This window comes from Hippichthys cyanospilos, chromosome 17 (genome assembly GCF_059441005.1).
Source record: "Hippichthys cyanospilos isolate Australia breed blue-spotted pipefish chromosome 17, RoL_Hcya_1.0, whole genome shotgun sequence".
Classification (NCBI taxonomy): domain Eukaryota; kingdom Metazoa; phylum Chordata; class Actinopteri; order Syngnathiformes; family Syngnathidae; genus Hippichthys; species Hippichthys cyanospilos.
Window position 1 is genome coordinate 5,244,630 of NC_142385.1, and position 21,031 is coordinate 5,265,660.

Genomic DNA, 21,031 nt, shown 5'->3' on the forward strand with positions numbered 1-21,031 from the left:
TCTAGACTAATTTCACTGTGATCTTCTCATCTATAGAGCAAGTTGGTGCAGCTAAAAAGGTGACGATTGACAACCCAAAGAAGCGAATGCTCTTGATTGAGAATCTTGTGAATGCCCAGACCTATCAGTACAAGGTCCGTGCCAAGAACGGAGTAGGATGGGGACCCTACAGAGATGCTACCATTAACTTGGCATCACAACCCGCGAGACCTCTGTCCAGTAAGTCACTGTTCAACCCACCTGTTTCTCAGTCTTTTTCGCTCGCTGAACAAAACCCCCTATCTTTCTGTTTTCTAGTTCCCATCATTCCAGATGTCCCGATTGTTGATGCTGAAGCAGGGGATGAGTATGACAGCTATCTGATGTACAGCAACGAGGTGCTGAAATCTCCTGCAGGGTCTAAGACACCCAGTGTTTCTGGTGATGGTGGGTAGCCAGCACCCAAACCACAGCTCATCCAAACACATTGTGGTAATGTGAAAAATATGCATAAATAGTGACGCCAACCCAAATGAGGACAAATCCAAGTAAACAACACGTGATGTGGGATCATACCCCTGGAAAACTCTTCTCGTTCCCTACATCTACCTTTTCCATCTATTTTTTAACATCCATCGGCAGAGGTGGGCAGTCCGTCGACACCAACGGATGCCTGTTTTGAGTTGGATGTTCGTCAGATCGACGCTCCATATTTGCAGACAAAATTGCAAGCAATCTGTTTTGCCTGTTTGTTTGTGGCGTTGCTAGCTTCCATTGACTATAAATGGAACCGCTTTGCAATGCCAGCACAGCACAGTGAAATGTGTGAACTCAGTTCACTACTTTGAAAGTAAGAAGCCCAACAGTCTCCTGTGGCATGAACATCAAGTAATGTAGAAACACCAGAATAATAACTTAATAACCTGAATTTGGTATGTTTGCTACTTAGAACAAGCTAGGGGATTCATGTCACCTCCATGTCTTGCTCATACATGTTGCACAACGTTAGAAAACTGGAAAATTCTGGATATTTGAATAATAACAAGTAACTTGCCTTTCCAGTCTCACAAATTGGTCTGATTACATCGACCAAGGTCCAGTAAAAGTAAAATAGTTCACCCCCACTTAGTCTTACCCAAGTTATTTGTTCCTGCAAACTTGAAAATTTTCTCTCGTTATCCACACATTTTCCATAGTATATTGTTAGCATGCACGCATTAGCTGGCTTGCATATCAAAAGGGAGGACAAAGAAGAAGAAGCCAAAAACTACTATGTACGGTTGCACTATTATGAAGACAAAAAAACAAATAAATACGGAGGGGAGAATGACTTTGACAGAGAAAAGAAGATATTATATAGATTTCATCAGGGGATGGTAAGTTCAATTTAGTTGTTTCCAGCTATTAAATTACTGTACCAACATACAACATATATGTTGTTGCCCACACATTTGGCGATGTGGTGTGGTGTGTATTTAGTTTAGTTGTGTGAATTTTGTTTATCTGTCTTGTCGCCCTTAATTGGATGATTAACTGATCATCCAGGACTGTAAGGTTTAGCCTATGCTTCTGTTTTTGGCCAAGCTCTAGCAAGTACGGTTTGAATATATTTAAATTTAATTTCAATAAAGTTTAATATGGGGGGATGTAAGTGAAGACAGAAATACCGTTAGGGTAAACTTCCCAAAAATGACGTAGCAACTGAAAATGACCGCCCAGCAAAAAAAAACACAACTGCTCCTCAGTCAGTTGTAGCGTCGTCCACAAAATTTAAAGTTGAGCGAACCACTGAACAGATTTGCCTACCGCCCTCCACTTGCTTCTTCCCCCCTCCCCTCATGACCTGAATGCGCAAGGCTGGAAATATATCAAGTTGGTGGGGTCCAACCTTGATCTCCGAAAGGTGTCATGGACCAAGCGAGTGGAAGTCATCCCCAACAGTCGGCTCAGCACAGACACAGAGGCGAGCACAGATGAGGCCTCAAACCCCAGCTTCACACAAACACCGGTGCCAGGTGAAGAGCACTCCAATAGAGCAGCAGATAGGCAGCCGCCATTGCAAAATTACCCCCGGTATTGAATTTGCCAGTGATTTTGTGAAATCCTTCCACTGTGAGCTTCCGCTTTTGTCCCCAAGTTTGTGTCTACCCATTCTATCCTTCTGGTAGATGATCAGAGGAAGGCGCACCCCCTTATGTACCCCACACTTTTCCTTGTCTGTCCTTGGGAACTCGCAGCTGTGTATTCACACTGGATGTTCAACACTACCATCGCAAGTCATTTTCAGCAGTGTATTTCTTGCAACCTTTAAAAACCGGGAAACACCTCAAGGAACTGTTTTGACTTACATATCCACCTCCGTTACAAATTTATTTCTACAAACCTTGCCCACAAAGTTGTTGTTTTGTCACTTGAATAGCAATACAGTAACTATTGATTTTATGACATTCCATCTTGAATTTTAAATAGTTAAGCACTCTACTTTAACTTTTCAATTCAAGGTTACAATAAATACTGAGATACACCTTTATGTTAGTATGCACATACGAGATGCTTTTATGTATCATGTTAATTAAAAAATAGTCATATTTAAAGTTTTTTCAATAAAATTTAATCCAAAAAATGTTTTGAAAATATGTAAAACACAATTTTAAAAAAAACACTTTAATGGTACTTTTTTAATGGCTGTAGTTTCTTATTGTGAAAATGTTCTGTCAAATTTTACTGAGTTATCGTTTAAATAAAACCGCAGTGTTTTGCCCCTATTACTTTCCCGAATTAAATAAATATCACTCTAGTATTATGTGCTAGGGCTCTATACCACTGCACATTGCAAGTTTCAACTACAATAATCAACATAACTGTGAAAAGCAAAATTGTTACCTTTGTAAAGGTTTAGTTTACTCATAATTTTATATACACTATAAAGTACGAAAACTTCGAAGCACAACTGTTTATATCTCCTTTGGCCGCTAGTTACCAGACATACTGTTGTGCTCATAAGTTTAAATTCCCTTATGAGTGAAAAACCTCTGAGCACAATTGTTCATACAATGTCCTCATGAGTTTACTTACTCCTAGCAGGGCCGAAGCTATATGGTGCCCATAGCTACTCCTTGATTTGTGTGTTATTTCTGTCACTTATATGTGTGTTTACAAAATTACATTAAAATGTATGTAATAACATGTATTCTTTTATTTCATAAAAGCGTGACTGTGCGTGCCATTTCTCACTGAGGTGTTGTGACAATTGGCCACCCAAATGAGAAGTTTCTCGCTACCCCCCTGACTCCTTGGATATGTAAACATATGAGTCTTACATGATTTTGCATCATCTAAGATTGAGCAGGTTGCTTTCAAATAAAAGTTTCTCGATGGCATTATTAAGGGAAATATTCTTTGAAGAAATTTTCCGTCGAATGCCCAACATCAACACTTTACAATGAATGCATAGAGTGCCCAATCTGATGTTCTTGATGTGTGTTTTTTTGTTCTCTCTTGGTATCACAATGAGTAAATATTTGCATTATTTGATCAGGATGTTAAAAAATGATACCAATTTCTCTGCTGACAATTCCCATTTCCTTTCTTACTATTTCACAGATTACATGATGAATGGAAAGTGGGACCAGAACTTCCTTTTCCCTGGTGGTTCTGTCACTCGCAACCTGTCCTCATCCTCCACTCCAATGTCCACTTTGAATTCTAACTACAAAGGCGGCTCCTTCACGACAGAAACAACCACCAACTACATGTCGGGTAAGACAATTGTGATTAATCCTCCTGTTATGTTGTGGCTTAATTTGACCCATTTGTAGTAGTTTTTCAGTACACCTTTTCTGCCTTTCTTATGGATAATCAAAATATTGATTGAAAATTGTATTTGCATACATTTTTGTGAATGTGTTTTTGTTACAAAGCTTTTGAAAAATGTGGTAAATTGTCCATTTTCTTGGTAAATAAGCAAAACCCAGGTCAAAATGAATATTACTGCTGTTTCTGATGAAGTTAAAAAAGAAATCACATTATTTGTTAGTGGGATTACACACATAAAAAGCACACATGAGCCCGGGTCAAATTGACCCAGAGACGTTATTGCTGTTTCTGTGAAATGAATGTAAAACTACCGTATTTCTCTGAGTACAAGTCAACGTCACTTTTCAGTTGCCCCCCCCCCCCCCCCCCCCCCTTATTTTTTGTTTTACTTCAATTTGGGTGAATTTAAAAAAAAAACGAGATTAGAAGTCTGTCCCTGACCTTAGTGGTTACATTGATCATGGCTGTCCAATTAAAACACATGGTGTGTGTGTGTTTAAAATGACAAAATTACAGTATATTTTATATGTATGTTTTATATGCATTTCTTCATTGCATATTGAATAGCATACTGTCGCGGTTATGGAGGGAAGGGGTAGGGTGGGACTGAGACAAGACTGTGAGGCAATGTAAGCTTCTGCATAGATACAAATGCAAAAATTAATGTTGCAACAATAAAATTATTTGGTTTCAATACTTTATTTTTTGACACAGGTGAATATTAATTTGTCAAAAAGCCCTAAAAGTTATCATCACTATCTGACACACCAAATACTGTAGCTCCTCCCATTTAATTCCTGGACGTCCCTAATTTCCTCATCATCATTTGTTCAAACAAATCGGACCTGTCCAATTTATTTGGAATTGAGGTCTTCGGAGATTATTTGCTGATCATCTTACTTGGGATGTTCTTTCCCCAAATGATGACCGTTGTGTGATCAGACCGTAGAAGGTTGCTCTTCGCTGTATCTCCCCTCACCTGCCAACATCTGTCCTGACTTCAAGCACACGTCCATGGGCTGAAGGAGAGAAGTCAAGCCGTATTTTCCTTTTCATAATGCATCAAAGTCTGTCAGAAAAAAAATGAGCCACCTTGCCGACAACAAAGAGGCAATTTGGCGGCGCTTGACAAAATTTTGGAATGTTATGTACAAACGCCCTAAAACGAATGCATACTACATCAAATTAGAGGTGTATGTAATAATTTTAAGCCTGGAAATGACATGATACTACTTATTTTGTATTATTATATTCGAATTAATGTTGATCAAAGACAGATATGTGGAAAATAATCGGTCTGTTTTCAGTTATACGGTAGGGATTAAAAATGGGAAAAAAAAAATCACATTGTACTCAGAAAAATACAGTATATAATGGATTTGGATCACAATATACACATTTTGGACATGTATGGGTGATAACATACGTCATTATTACTGTTCTTTGCAAACAAACATAACGAGAAGGGTAAAGCACACTAGACCAAGCCTGTATTTATCCAATGGCAATTCTTCTGTGTTCCAGCAGGAAGCCCTCATAGACCTGATATGATGGGTGGAATGACTGGAATAAGTGGAATGCACACAACGGACGTCATCATGAGAAAGCGTTCAGAGAGGGGTTACACAGATGAAAACATCCGGGACTCAATCGTCATGGGCAACGTGTCCAGCAACTTTCCAGACCTAGGTAACGTTAGAGGCGGTTGAATTCTCGAGAATTCTAGAGAATTGAAATTGTCAGATTAAATGCATCTCCTGAAGAAAAAAGGCCAAGCAGTCTGTGTAAGCGCATGAGCCAATGTCTTGGAATAGGATGCATGTTAACAGGCTTGGTGTTGTCGGTTGCATAGCAGGCTTAGAAAGCATCTTTGCAGGAGCTCGGCTCTTTTTCTATCCCCCCTAACATTTCACCGTTTACACCCCAACCTTCCCTGAACCTCTCATGCCCTCTGCATCCTGCTCCTTTTCCGCCTGGTCCGCTCAATGTGCCATCAGGTGTGTACGGCTTCACTGGGTTGCAGAGTACTTCTCAGAGCCAGTTCAGCTACAGCCTGTCTCAGAGTCCCAGGGCCAGGACTCAGTCTTCCGAGGTCAACGAAGCTCTGTATAATTTGGACAGGGTGCTCCAGGGTAAGTGTGGTGCATGTCAAGCATGAAGGCTGCTGTTTATTCCCTGCTCTCCTCTTCAAAGCTCTCTTGTTTTATATGTTGGCAACTATAGACTTGCCGGCCACAATTTTAGACAGCTTGCACCCAGAAAACAAAAAAAATTGTCTTCGGGATAATGACAGTCACTTTGGACAGTCAGCAATGTGTTTTTAATGTAAAAAAAAATGTATTGTAATGTAAAAACTCCCAATTAAAGGGGAAGACAACCCACATTTTTTTTTAAATTATTCGTCACCACTAGTCCAAACGCAGTACAGTATTCTGTGTGAATTATGAATAGGTAGAAAAATCCACACATTTTTAGATGGTGATTTTGCCACCTGCTGTCCACTAAATAAGACATTACATTTGGTCATGGTTTAGAACAGTGGTTCTCAAAGTGGGATGCGTAAACCCTCAAGGGTCCACGAGTCATGGGGTCCATGAAATAGTTTTGGTTATTAATAAATTATTAATATATATATATATATATATATATATATATATATATATATATATATATATATATATATATATGTATGTATATATATATATATATATATATATATATATATATATATATATATATATATATATATATATATATATATATATATATATATATATATATATAGCATTCAAGTTAAGAATACGTTTAAAAATGTTGATATTTGTCAAATAGACCCACGTTATCTACATCATCATCAAAGAGCTTCATTTTTTAGTCACTTCATGACTTCAATAGAGCAATCAAGTCAAGCCGTTTAATATATTTATATTTAATATATAATATATAATTTTGTTATTTGTCAAATAGAATTACATAATCCACATCATCCCCAAAGAGCTTTATTCTTTCATCATTAAATATTTGGAGGAAACCTGTTTGGGGGAAATTGACCTAGTTTGTTATGAGTAGGCGTCCAATTTGCAATTTTTATTTTGTAAACTTCAGTATGGCTAAAAAGTAACAACTGTTTGGGGAGTTAAATTGAATATGTTGGTGAATAAAAAAGTTTGGCTTAAATTATTATTTTTTGCTTGTTTTGTTTCCTCAACCATTTGCACTGTGGGTCCTTGGAAAGTTTGATTTCCAAAAAAGGGGTCCCTAACTCCAAAAAAATTGAAAACCACTAGCATAGAACATAGGTGTCGAATTCCAGTCCTCGAGAGCCGGTAAACTTCATTTTTTTCTCTCCAACACAACTGATTCAAATGATTAGCTTACTAGCAATGCAGGAGATTAAAAATGATCCTAATTATTTAAATCAGGTACGTTTGACAGGGAAGGTTCGAAAATATGCAGGAAACCAGCCCTCGAGGACTGACGTTCGATAACTATGGCTTAGAAATTGACAAATCACAGTTCAGTTTGGGGCTGTCACATGGCCAATCTATGAAAAGAGGTGAACTCTGATTGGTCATTACCTCAGCCCTGAGAAACTATGATGTCATTTTCAGTCCACAGGACTTCATTTCACTTCTTGGGCACACAAATTAATCGCGTGAATCTCAAAATCGCAAACAAGTTATTTTGGGGCTTTCGTAAACCAAGGAGTTCCTGAACAGGTATTGAGACCCCAAGTTAAAATTCACTATTTAGTCCCAGCTATGCAAAATAAAATATACTGCATAGAGGAAGATTAAAGCGCCATCTAGGGGGACATATTAGGTGGTGTTATGTGATATGTTTTGCTGGTCGTCTTCCCTCTGGTGCGAACTTGATTCAAAACCAACAGGACAATTAGAAAAACCACAATAATAAACATGGTTGAAAATAACCCAAAATGAAAAGAAACTGTTTTTGAAGTGCAAAATATTTTCTTGGATCTCAATCTAGTTTGCAAGCGTGCCTAATGACATGTCACTTAGTTTACACATGCATATCAGATCTCACAGTGTCTTTCATCCCTCATCAGATGCAAGACTCACCCCAGGCGTGCCTGACACCCCCAGTCGACTGGTGTTTTCAGCTCTAGGTCCCACTGCCCTGAAAGTCAGCTGGCAGGAGCCGCACTGCGAGAAGGACATCCTAGGTTACTCAGTGCTCTACCAGCCACTCAATGGAGGTGAGGGTTGTGGTCTTCTATAGTTTTTGTAGACTAGCATTTTTATTCCAGCAATTCATTTGACTTTCAAGGGACCTGAACGTGCCCTTTAACATTTTTTCCAGCATGTGTTTTCTGATAAAATGTCGATGTTTTTAATACAACTCCACAAAGCTGATTCAACAGCAGCCACTTGAATGTTTTTTTGTTTTTTAAATTTTGTGTCAGTCTTACCAATCAACAAAGTATTCAGTGCACATGTCTATCATTAGAGGCGACACGAAAAACTCTCAGTGATCCATGAACCAACTTGAACAGGAAGTTGGCCATTTTGGTTGGAGATAGCCATTTGTTATTTGAAAAACTCCCACTAGGAAATGAACCCAAAAGAATGTCTATTGGAAAGAGTTATTCTAGACTGTTGGTTCGCAAACTTTTTTCAATCACGTTCCCCCTCTGAAATATTTGTTTTCAGCCAAGTACCCCAAATTAGTGCAAAGCATTTTTAGATGAATAAAAATTGTGAAAATAAAAGCATACACCATTTTACAAAAAATATATAATGTTCCAGTTAATTGGCTCTTAATCTGAAAATTAAAAAAAACTTCTTTTTTTTTAATCTATTGATGTCTAATTAACTATTGACATCTAAGATCCAAACTGGGTTGGCACTGATAAGGTGAAGTCATTCATTGTCATTGATAGCCATATAAATAAAATCTTTTATAAAATGGCTGGTAGTGAATGAGTTAATTTATTCACTTAAATGTGTTGTATCTTTTTCAGGTGACATGAAGCGCATCAATGTGACCAACCCAGCGGATAACTCTGTGATTATCCAGGATCTTCTGCCTAATCATTCATACCTGTTTAAGGTGAAGGCTCAGAGCCAAGAAGGCTGGGGCCCGGAAAGAGAGGGCGTCATCACCATCGAGTCTGCCGTCGACCCTAAGAGTCCGCTGAATCCCATGCCAGGTTTTCACCATGACCTTTTAAATTGGCCTCTGCTTTACAGCCGCCATGGACAGTCTGGTTCTTATTCTCAAATATTTTTGGCAGGCTCCCCATTCACTCTGAGCACCCCGAGCGCACCGGGTCCCCTCGTCTTTACAGCTCTCAGCCCTGACTCTTTGCAGCTCAGTTGGGAAAAACCTAGGAAGCCGAACGGAGACATTTTAGGCTATGTGGTCACCTGTGAGCAACTTCATGGAGGAGGTGAGGACATTCTCATTCTATTCTACGCAGTGTTGATTTTCTCTTACAGCTGCGGTGATGTTTGACATGTTTAATTTGGATATGGCTCACTACAATATAGTCTTTGTTGCAATCAATAGCTTTGGATTGGTGCTTTGCATTTATGTGGAAGGCTAAACTTGAGCTCTCTCTGTAATAAACTTCTTTTTAGAACGAATGCATATCACTCTCTCTTTGTTAAAGGTGTTGTCCAGGTGTTTTTTTATAGTTAAATCTACCATTTATCAGCCTGAAAAGTCTCACATGCTCCTCCGTGTTCACGTCATTTTATTGCTCCTGAACGTGCCCCCCCAACAGTATTCTATCAGGTTATGCCAAACACAATGACAGCCGATTAGTGTCCACTTCAGGGTGTGATTGACCTTTGTTTTCCAACCCCGACTACCCAAGCACAAGAAGCTTATTTTCTATCTGAAGTGAACTTTTCTCTCTTTGTTTGTCATGCAGGTGACACGCGTTCCTTCCAAGTGAGCGGGGACAGCACGGAAACCCGGCTGACCGTCCCGAACCTGACTGAGAACGTCCCTTACAAGTTCAAGGTTCAGGCGCAGACCACGCAGGGCTTCGGCCCCGAGAGGGAAGGTATCATCACCATCGAGTCCCAGGATGGAGGTAAACGTTTTGACTGCAAATGCAAAAATTGTACATTTTCAATGTGTGCTATTCTTTGAGCGTAGCATTTTACAGACACCGATATTATTTTGTCACAGGTGCTTTGTCTCAGTTTAATAATCAATCCATGACAAGGAGGGAAGTGTTTAACATGCCAACTGACGTCAGCGCCATGAGCAACATTTCACGCACCATGATCAACGACCCATATTTCTCAGGTACAAATGGAACTAATTAACTTTGTAGTAATCTGACCTTAAAGTTTACTGCTTTAGAGATGGTTACATAAATATAGAAATTTGCAGTGTTAACCTAGTAGCACAATAGTAAATCTTTTTTTTAATTTTCTATTACCTCATATTTTTACCTCATATTTACCACAGTAACGTGTTTATATTCATAGAGTATTGCATATTTGAGGTAGACCTTTTTTTACAAGCAATTTTTCATTATTAACTTTGAAAATAAGCACTTAAAAATGTATAATATATAATAAATAGTACATTTTAAATGAATATTTTACCTTTTTTCACGTAAGATTATGCTGTCATATACTGTATAGTGCAATAACTTATTAAAGGGATACTTTACTTAGCCTTTTTCAGTAATAAAAAGTTGATATTTTTTATAAATATAAATAATTCATTCATGATTAATAATGAATTTGATTAAATCATTATTTTTCACATAAAATCAGTTCCATTAAAAACACATTTAGCCATTTGTTGTCAACGGAAAATGACTTAACACTCATGTATTTATTTATTTATCTTTGATATTTTCCACCGTAACTTGTGTCCATTCATAGAATAATGCTTATATTCAGCAAACATGTTTTCCAAGAAATTTCTGATTGTTGTCTTTATGAATGATAACCTAAAAAAATGACTTAATTGCACCATGTTTATATTCATCAATGTTCATCAATAAATAAATAGAACATTAAACAATGTTTGTATCTTTTTTAAATTTAAAATGAGTCTCATATTATGCAACAATCTATTAAAAAGATACTTTAGTACTAAAAAGTTTATAGTATTTTTTACAAAATTATTTTAATAACTCTAATTACTTTTCATGTAAAAATCATCTAGTTTAAAAATACATTTAGCCATTTGTTATCGAAATGTACTTAAAATGACATCATGTGTACTCAGGGCTCAGGTAACAACCAACCACGGCTTAGTTTGCGAATGTCACACGACCAAACCCAGAAAACAGCTGAGCCGTGATTGGTCATTACCTGAGCGCTGAGTGCATGTCACGTCATATCAGTTGATAGAAATAGGCAAAATTTATTTTTATTGGTATTGATTGTGCAAGTTATCAAATTAATTACAGACACAATATGACCCTTTTACTGCAGAAAATGGCCAAATAAGTATTTGTTTAATATTTGTTTTTATGTTTTATAAAGCCCTCTCAGATTTATGTTTCAGGGTCAAAAGATGTCACATCAAATCAAGTTTATTTTTCTTCAGATTTTATGCAAATTGAACATTTTAATTGACTACGAAACATCCTATGAAAATTATTCACAAACTTATTCTATATCACTATTCTCGATTCTATATGAATTTGTCTATGAATCTCAAATACTTTTTTTCTTCCTTTCCAAGGTCTTGTTTAATTAACGTTTGCCTTCAATATTCTTTATTCCTTTTCCTACCAGATGGAATGATGATGACCACGCAGCACACAGAAACCAGCGGCATGATGACCCGCCAAATCACCAAGGAAGTGGTTCAGAGGAGCGTCATCGGAGGCACCTCTGTCACAAAGAAAATGTTTTATGACTCCTAAAATAACATTTCGTTTTGTCTCAATTTGCATTCTGATGATCCAAACATTTGCAATTCTCTTTTAAAAAGAGTCAGAGAGCTCACATGTGCTTGATGTACAGTATGTATGCATATGCATGTGTGAGGCTGCCATACCAGAAAATTCAAATCTAGTCCACTGTAGTGGTTTAAAAAAAGAAAAAAAAATGGCGAGGATGCCATTTTGTTGCGTCTGTTACAAATTTTGACCGCTTGATTTTTAAAATTAATTTTATCCTCTGATAAACAACTACACACACACACACACAAACACACGCACTCACACGCAGTGTCTAAACCAGGCAAGTAATCTGACCAAGGTTAATCCAGAATGACACTTCACCCTTGCGAGACTAGTCTGGTTAATCTGTTTGGTCTTGATAAAATTCCAAGACAATGTCAACATTTTTTCCAAACACCCAAAACCACAATAACTAAGTTTGTTATAGATTCTTCATTTTGTTGTTGTTGTTGTTGTTGTTTTAAAAGACTTGGAGGGTCACTGTATGCCTTGAGAGGTTATATTTTTGAATGACTGAGCAAGTTGTGGCACATTATGGGAATATTGTGCAAAGAATTGAAAAACACAATATTACATTGAGTAATAAAGATGAACATGCCAAATAGAAATCGATTTCAAAGCAAGTTTGTGCTATTTCTGCTGTATTTACACCCTTCGTTCTTACAAATGATATGATGAATTTTATTTGGTTTCACATTTTATAAGGTGTTTTATACTCAATGTATGATATTAAGTGCTTTATACTGCTGTTGCATTTTTTATTTGTTCTAATACTTAAGAGCTGTTTTTTGGAGGAAATGCGTAAAGACAAAGATTGTATTTGCTTTAGTGCACAAATATAGTCACGTTGTACTGCATTCTATATGTTTGCTTTGATAAAAACAAACGGATATGTTGGGCCTACCGTGGAGAAATGGATGAATTTGAAAAAAAAAAGTTGTGCTTGGCTATAAATATTCTGTGTCAGATTTATTGCACTTAATAAAGAGCTAAAAATAATGTTGTGATTGCGTTATTTATTGCTGTATTCAGGAAAACAACACTGACATGAATGCAAAAACAGCCAAGCAAGCAAAGCTGAATTCAACTTAAGACATGAAATTCTGTGCACATGCAAGTAATCTGCTTCAGCTTGCAAATTTTCTTCCAAAGCCGCTTTGGAAAATGCACACTTTTGTGTTTTGCCTTTAGTCAGCATGTTTTCAAGCTCCATTTACAAAAAAAAAAAAACAACAACAAAAAACAATGAACTTACAAATATCGCATTAAAAATGACTACACCCCTACTTTAACTGTAAAAACAAAAACAATTCACCCTCCTGTGACACATACTGTATTTCAGCATTAGGTAGTAGAAAGTAAATATCTCACAGAAAATTCATGAAGTATTCAGAAAGTAGTAGTGAAATTAGCCATTTCTGTTTCTATATTTACCTTGTGTTTCCATCAGATTACCAAAATGCTAATATTTGTTCCATTAAATTTAGTCCCCGCTGACTATTTTCTTTGTACTTTTTCTCTTGGCTCCAGCATATTTATGTGTATTTTTATGTTATGTTTTTGTTCCCGTTCAATCAGTTTTCAGGCTGCTGTCATGTCATTGTAATAAACAAAGGACCTTCAGAGGTAACAAATTAACAATCGGACTGTTTCTTTAACCGAAAGAGTTTTAAATTCAAGCCATTAATGACAACTTTATTTTTCCATCTGCTGATTGGTTGATCAGCAAAAAACTTGTTACAGCAACGTCAACAATTTTACAACAATTCTATAATCAGCATCTCTGCTGAATGATGCCTTTTGTGGTGATGAGAAAATGGAGCCTCGTGAAACACGAGTGGTATTATTTTACTCCACTAGATGGTGCTATCTAAAGGAGCAAAGAAAAAAACCCATCAAAATTGGTTCATGAGGCTTTGTTTTCACATTACTAGACCATCATTTTGAAATGTTTTGTGAACTTATCACATTACGATATAAATATTGATTCTGGACTTGCTCCAGATGATGTGCTGTACACGACACAGTAGCTTCCAGTTACAAAGCACATTTACCTAGATGCTAATTTTTTGGAGAACTTGTCCTGAATGTCATTTATTAGAAAAACTCGGCTATTCGCAAAGTGAAAGAATGACTTTGGCACATTATATGGCATCCTGGTGCTAAGGAACTATGTTAAATTCCGGAGTTTTATTTGGACAAAAATAATGTTTGCTACCATTTTGTGGCATCTATAAGCAATTATCAAACTATTTAGGCAGGTGAATTAACCCACAAGAGTTACTGTGTTTATGGAAAAACTCACCAATTTTCTGTTGCATACTCAGCTAAAGTCATTGAAAGTATTACTATATTATTACCAGAGGCATCTTAGAGCCAAGGAAATTAATTAAATGAGGACTTTCGTTTAGATAAATGTAGTTATTTGTCTTGATTCCATGAGATCTTGGTGTCCAGGAATGATGATTTGATTAAATGTTTTTTGTTTTTTTTTTTTAAATAAAATTGGAGCTTTGCCACAATATTGACACATTGCTAGAAAAATTTAATTCTTTGTTTTAGATGGTGAAGAGTCATTGACTCATGGTATCTTATTCGCAGCAAGACTCTTTCCAACATTATTGTGTTTTTTTTTTCTAGGTTCTATAACAGGGATAGTGGTTATTTTAAGAGGTGGGTTAGGTTATAACACACCATAACTTTCTCATACCATTACAAAAGTGTTGTGTGGTGTTATTTAGTTCCAGAGGCAAGGTCCAGGACAGAGGCACTGTTGTTTGACCCCTGCTGGCCTTATCACCATGTCCTTAAGTACCTCCACAGTCCCGAATATGGGGACGAGCTCCTCTGTGAACTTGTCATTGAAAGTGTACACGTGGGAGCGCTTGTCCACATCATAGAAGGACAACTGGCCCCGCTCGTAATCCAGGTAGATGCCAACTTTCCTGGGCGCCAACGTCAGAGGAAGCAAGGTGGCGGGCACCGTTAAGGCCTTGAGATCTTTGCCCCTCTCCAAGCGTAGGGTCAGGTAGCCCGTGTCTGTGTTGAGCGAACGGAAGCCTCGCCTCACGGCGGATGCCTTGGCCACACCCAGCCGCCAGTCCCGCTGGCCCACCTCTACCTCCCAGTAGTGGCGTCCGGAAGCAAAGGCCTCCTGACCCGCGGCGCACCACCAGCTGTCAAAGCGGCCGTTGCAACACGGGACATCGTGGCGCTCCAGGCCGCATCGCATGCTCTTTTCATCGGTGGAGATCAGCAGGTCAGGGTTGGCTGACTCTGGGTCCAGCAGCACGTCTTCTATGGTGTCAGAGAAACGCAACTCATTAGAGAACTTCAATTCTGACACGACACTTGTTGCTCAAAAAGACTTACATACCTGAGGCCTCACAGATCCAGTTCCACACTGTAAAAGGCAAAGACCAAGTTATCATCTTCATTTTATTTCCTCTACATGTGTCAGATCTTAACACTTTGGCCCACTCCTTGAAATATTTTTAGTATTAAGTGAGGAAGTAGTCTTAAGTATTTTATTTGTAAACTTACCCATTTGTTTTAAACCACAGGTAAATGTGTTGAGTTTCCTTTGTGCTGTTAGTACCTTTTTACTTTGGTTAGTTTGTGGATAGTTTTGTACTCTTGATTCCTAATCAGAAAGTAACTCCATGACTTTACCTTGGAAAGTTAGTTAGTTAGTTAGTTAGTTAGTTAGTTAGTTAGTTAGTTAGTTAGTTAGTTAGTTAGTTAGTTAGTCAGTCAGTCTACGGAATCACTTATTAAATGTTTACCTCAAGTGTTACTTTGTACTCACATAATGAAGTTAGTTAGTTAGTTGGTTAGTCAGTCAGTCATTCAAGTCAGCCGGTTGGTCACATGAATCGCTTATTAAATTTTTACCTTAGGTGTTACTTTGTACCCACATAATGAAGTTAGTTAGTTAGTTAGTTAGTTAGTTAGTTAGTTAGTTAATTAGTTAGTTAGTTAGTTAGTTAGTTAGTTAGTTAGTTAGTTAGTTAGTTAGTTAGTTAGTTAGTTAGTTAGTTAGTTGGTCTACTGAATGACTTATTACATGTGTACCTTATGTGTTACTTTGTACTCACATAATGAAGTTAGTTAGTTAGTTAGTTAGTCAGTCAGTCAGTCAGTCAGTTGGTCTACTGAATCACTTATTAAATGTGTACCTGAAGTATTACTTTGTACTCACATAATGAAGTTAGTTAGTTAGTTAGTTAGTTAGTTAGTTAGTTAGTTAGTTAGTTAGTTAGTTAGTTAGTTAGTTAGTTAGTTAGTTAGTTAGTTAGTTAGTTAGTTACCATTCATGCACCCAATCACACCCAAGTACAATTTAGTATGTCCAATACATCTCCCATGCATGTATTTTTTTGGCAGTATGGGAGGAAGCCGGACAGAACACACGAGGCCTCGGGGAGATCGTGCAAACTCCACACAGGAAGGCCGGAGCGAGGTGGATTTGAACTCATGTCACTGAACTGAGAGGTGGACGTGCTAACCACTGCACCATCGAATCGCTGTCTTTAATATTCATGTACAAAATTTGGTTACAATTGTGGTTATTGGTAATTTAATATGTAAGTAACATTGAGTTAAACTTGTCAGTTTCACAATAATCTATAACTTCTGCTTACCACCATGGGGAATGTAGTGGACAGCATCTGAAAGATGGAAAACATGAAAGTGAAAAACATAAATCCAACCTGCTTCAATGCATTCCTTTCTAATTTGATATTGAGATATCCTGATGGACAGTGACTGACTCACTTCCTCGAGCTCTTAATGCACACACTAATTGTAAGTTAGATCATATTTGTATTTATACTTTAGTGGAAAACATCTCACCCATGTTCTGCTTTCTCTGTTTTCTGACCAGCCATTCTTTTGTCACATCCTCCTAAACACAGGACAGAGAAAACAAGAAAATAAAAGGTGACATTTGAACCCAATATGGGACACACCTGAAAGTTACGTATCCAAAATAAGAGTATCTTATTATATATGATTTCCATTAGCAACAAGAAAATATTTTATAACATCACATTTCATTACATTTTCCAAAAAATAATTGTTTTAGTTATCTTTAGTGGCTGAGAGACACAAACTGTTTGGTTGAACTATATCATTTTAAACATCAACTGAAGTTACCATATAAACACATTATTACTGTATTGTTTCTTGCCTTTAGTACTATATATTACAAAAAAAAAAGACATCCAATCCAATTCTGAAATATTTGCAGCACCCACCACCTATAACAAGTGCCTGCTAATACACCCAGCCAGCACTAAAGTCTCAGTTTTTCAGCACAAAGGGCAGGAACCTTGATAGCGCTGTCTGCATTCAGCACGGCCAACATAACAAGCTCCAAAGCGGGGAGGAGGTTGGGCAGACGGCCTCTCTTCCACTGGAACTCCAGATCGTCCAGCATCATGAGCACCGGTTCACCGGGCCACACGGTGGGCTACAAGAAGAGATTACCACATAAATGTTCACTACAAGCTTTGTGACGACGTCCTCAGTATGATGGGGATGACTGTCAAGGGCGGGGTTTATCGTAATCATCTTTCTCAGACTGGATCAGACATTTAATCGCCAAGTAAACACCATTCGCACCTGAGGCCTGCTTTTAATTTCTCGTGTCCACTCCATGATGACCCTCTTGTGAGGCCCCATATCACACTCCCCTCCAGTTTCCAGGATGCAAAGGAGGTGACCCCTCCAGTCTCTCTTCTCCGGCCTGTGGCAGTCTGACAGGATGACTTTTGGCTACATAAGGCATAAAGTTTATTAGCTTAGTTTAATAGACCACCTGCCGATGTAAAGTTAATACAAACGCTTTATCTCTTGTGCAGTGTTTTGACCATTTTTGGGTCATTTTCTTGCACATCATTCTGGCAGTACTTTAGCCAACTTCTGGTAGTATGATAACAAAGTGCTCATATCATGTTGAACTTTAACATGTTGATATCATCTGGGTGAAATTTCAGCTTCCGACCGTGTTCTTTCAATGCTTGCGCTTTGATGTAAATTGCATTTGATGAAAATATCAAAGGATTTGACAAAATGCCACACCAGGGTTAAACAAATCAATTAATTAAATTTGGTTCCAAATTCTGCGTTTCCCCCCACTAAAACTATTTCACCCATCAAAAATGAAAATGTTTGAGTCTCCCTAATCCTAACATTCAACATAATTTTCCATGATCCAAAGTGTACTTTTTCCACTTTGCCATTTGATTCATATACACTTTAAATTCATTGAGAGGTGTAACAATTATTTGATTAATTGTCACACAATTGATGATTAAAAGAATCGATCATTTTTCTTGATAATCAATGAACTATTTAAAGATAAAATAATCCAAATCAAATGGTCAGTCTCATTTTCTGTTAATCGATTGACAACTAACCAATAATTAAATTAATTGATCAATCTTTTGATAACGTATTAATTGTTTGGAAACATATAATTGTCCTAATTCTAAAAATGTCATCCTGTCAGCAATCAATATTCTCAAATGTCATTGGATCTTGTGGAAACTGTTTGTTTATTTTATGGTATCAAAGTATTACATTTACAAATAAATGTTTGCTTTCACTTTGGAAGGCAATGATCACGATTTTAACCAATTTTTATACATATACCAAAGAGTAAATTAATCATAAAAATTTGACATTTTCTGCACTGTGAATTAAAAACATGTTCTGTTTTTGAAAACATTTTTGGGAAATCAACAGATTAATGGATTAAAATAATAGTTAGGTGGAGCCCAGTCAAATTATGTTAGCCTTTGAAAGCATTGATTTTCATTATTTTGAATCTAAATCAGGCATTTACTGTACCTGACATCTGTTTATTTCTTTGGAACTGTCAAATAAAAATAAAACAAACATTCAGTAAAGGCATAAAAATTTAAACACTACTTTTAAAATTGCAGTCCATCGATTCATTGACAATATAATCAATATTGAAAATATTACTAAAATAAGCAATATTTGCTTTCCAACAGCTTGGTTTTAGTTACAGTAAGTATTAGTTGTACCTGCACTTTCCCCTCCAGCACAGCAGCCCAGTCCACAATAAAGTCCCGACACAAGTTGGCTGGCCAGATGTCCTCACAAGCCCATATATGTTGGAGAACATTGGCCCTCTAATTGAGCAGCGCAAGGCAGAATCGTGATTAGGAAAGCAATTTATCAATACCCGTAAGTGCAAAAAATTGGACACATGGGTAAGGTGGAAGGAAGTTACCTGACAAATTTTGCTGAGCTCTCGAGCCAGCTCCATGATAAATAATTGACTTTCCACTAGCTGCTCTTTCTTTTCCAGCCTCACTCGCTTGCGGGAATCCTGGAGCCAAGAAAAAGCAGATTAAAGCACTTTTTTGGGGGGGAGGGACGGTTGTTCCGATTCAGCACAAATTCAATGGCGTACCTTGAGTCGGCTCTTGAGCTTTTTGGCCGGTTCGATGAGGAATTGCAGGCATTCTTTCATCATAATGGCAGCTTTAGATCGGAGGCCCAAGTCCTGTGGAGTGATAATAAAAAGCTTGAAGGGGACTGGCATTCACCCTGCGAGGAGGCTGACTTGGCTCATATCGCCCTCACAAATCAATGAAATGTAATTTATAAGAGGAAATAGAGTGTGAGTGCAGTACTGCAGGACTTTTAGCACATCCCTTCATCCATGGCGAGCACATTATCAGGTAGGTAGGTAGCTAGGTGCGTGGATGGATGGACGGATGGATGGATGGATGGATGGATGGATGGATGGATGGATGGATGGATAGGACATTTTAAAAAGGTTTGTGCAGGTATCCACAAGTCTAATTTCATGGGTTTTAAAGCTGTGACAAGAACAATAAATGATTCTTTTCAAATGAACAGCAAATTATTTGGAACATGAATCCACTTATTGAATTGTATTACAAAGACTCATTTGCAAAACATGTTTTTTTTGTTTGTTTTTTTTAGTTCTATAGGGATGTACGTTGGCATTACTGACACAATTTGATAGCAGATGAGAAGAAGAAAAAGCTTAGATGTTACATGATACATCTTCTGGAGTTGGTGAATCGAAGATGCCTTGGGAAGCTTACAAAGTAGTTCCAAATATGATCAGACACGATTGGCACAGCACACTTTTTTGTTTTTGTTTGTTTTTTTTGTTTGTTTTTTTTTTATCCTAGATTGCTTTGCTGATTAAGGGACACTTGCGTGAAAAGAAAACACGCAATAGATTTTGTGAAGCAACAAAAAAATGGATGGATGTTTACAAAACGGTTATGATTAATGTAACTTTATAATCAATATGAATACATGTGTCTCTTGTCAAAACCCACCTCTTCTCCTTGGCGTTTAACACATAGTAAGACAGTGGATTTTTACTTTTATTTTATTCTTTTATCCCTATCATTTTTATTCGCTATTTTATTCTTTTTATCATTCATTTTATTCTATTTTTTATCCTTACTCATTTTTCTTATCAGATTTAGCGTTTGTCTTTGAGCTGTTGTATATGTTTTTACGATGTTTTTATTTTTCTGAACAGCACTTTGGTCAGCTGTGATTGTTTTAAAGTGCTTAACAAATGAAGTTGGATTGGATTCGAATACATGAAGAACAAATGCAACTCTCTGTGGACGTTGAGGACGCAATGGAAATGATTCAAATTTTCCATCATAATTTTCAGGCCCCAAGAAAACGGCAACAATATTGTACTGAGCAAGCGAGAGGAGCAGTGAATAGGCAAGGACCTTAAAGATTAGAGGAAATCCAGGATTACCACTTGTGCTGTTGCTGGACAAACTCAGGTACATAGTTACTTTCTATAGAATCACCACTGCAAGTCGATGATCCCAGCAAAAACATGCACATTTTCTCTTATTACAAAATAATTTCCTGTGCACCCTACACAACTTTGCGGTGTCTAAAAACGGAAATGTTCAAACTGAGACCAGGGCGAGGTAAACAACAACAAATCGTGTGCGAACACGTGCAGAGCATACAGTATATCGACAATTCGCATTAACACGAATTGTTACATAATATTTTCATTTTTAAGGTACTGACCTTTGAGAGACTGTCCGTTAGTAACAACTTTGCAAAGTGTCCACGGTAGTGTGTTCTCCAAACTTCGCGTTCGACTAATTTAGCGCTGCATCCTTCCGCGACCCGGTGAGCACTAAGAATGCGACAAGAACGACTGAGCACTTTCACTTCACCCGCCTCGATTGTCACTGAACTGCAGATTTATATTATGACCGCTAGAGGGCAAACTAGCTTTAAAAGCCCGCCCTCTGTCTTGTTTAGGTTGAG

General features: G+C 37.4%; 2 protein-coding genes across 7 annotated transcripts in view; one reads left to right on the forward strand and one right to left on the reverse strand.

Moving 5' to 3' along the window:
* itgb4 (integrin, beta 4) overlaps positions 1 to 12,700 on the forward strand; it is a 38,703-nt gene extending 26,003 nt beyond the window's left edge. For 4 of the 6 annotated variants that reach the window (XM_088438877.1, XM_088438874.1, XM_088438880.1 and 1 more), the window contains 11 exons: positions 37 to 219; positions 298 to 426; positions 3,583 to 3,738; positions 5,320 to 5,484; positions 5,793 to 5,927; positions 7,865 to 8,014; positions 8,780 to 8,968; positions 9,053 to 9,208; positions 9,695 to 9,859; positions 9,958 to 10,077; positions 11,532 to 12,700. In XM_088438877.1, the coding sequence (XP_088295003.1) occupies positions 37 to 219; positions 298 to 426; positions 3,583 to 3,738; positions 5,320 to 5,484; positions 5,793 to 5,927; positions 7,865 to 8,014; positions 8,780 to 8,968; positions 9,053 to 9,208; positions 9,695 to 9,859; positions 9,958 to 10,077; positions 11,532 to 11,662 (1,679 nt within the window). In that variant the 3' untranslated portion in view covers positions 11,663 to 12,700. The remainder of the gene's footprint in view (positions 1 to 36; positions 220 to 297; positions 427 to 3,582; positions 3,739 to 5,319; positions 5,485 to 5,792; positions 5,928 to 7,864; positions 8,015 to 8,779; positions 8,969 to 9,052; positions 9,209 to 9,694; positions 9,860 to 9,957; positions 10,078 to 11,531) is intronic. The other 2 variants (XM_088438876.1, XM_088438879.1) reach the window with 2 other exon arrangements.
* On the reverse strand, positions 12,650 to 20,958 carry LOC148409305 (butyrophilin subfamily 1 member A1). The gene is made up of 10 exons (XM_088438881.1): positions 20,786 to 20,958; positions 19,149 to 19,241; positions 18,966 to 19,064; positions 18,757 to 18,864; positions 17,327 to 17,479; positions 17,034 to 17,174; positions 16,556 to 16,607; positions 16,345 to 16,371; positions 15,078 to 15,104; positions 12,650 to 14,998 (listed from the first exon to the last, which is right to left on the reverse strand). Exons 2-10 carry the CDS (start codon positions 19,209 to 19,211, stop codon positions 14,439 to 14,441), a joined length of 1,230 nt encoding a protein of 409 aa, XP_088295007.1. The 5' UTR covers positions 19,212 to 19,241; positions 20,786 to 20,958; the 3' UTR covers positions 12,650 to 14,438.
* Positions 20,959 to 21,031: the final 73 nt, after the last annotated feature.

What these genes read in the sequence shown, in the direction of transcription:
- LOC148409305 (XM_088438881.1), bottom strand. Translation starts at nt 19,211, where the DNA reads ATGATGAAAGAATGCCTGCAATTCCTCATCGAACCGGCCAAAAAGCTC. An exon ending in AAATTAAAAGCAGGCCTCAG is followed by an intron (nt 17,175 to 17,326) that starts GTGCGAATGGTG and finishes CTCTTCTTGTAG; the next exon opens with CCCACCGTGTGGCCCGGTGA. An exon ending in CTGGATCTGTGAGGCCTCAG is followed by an intron (nt 14,999 to 15,077) that starts GTATGTAAGTCT and finishes CTGACACCATAG; the next exon opens with AAGACGTGCTGCTGGACCCA.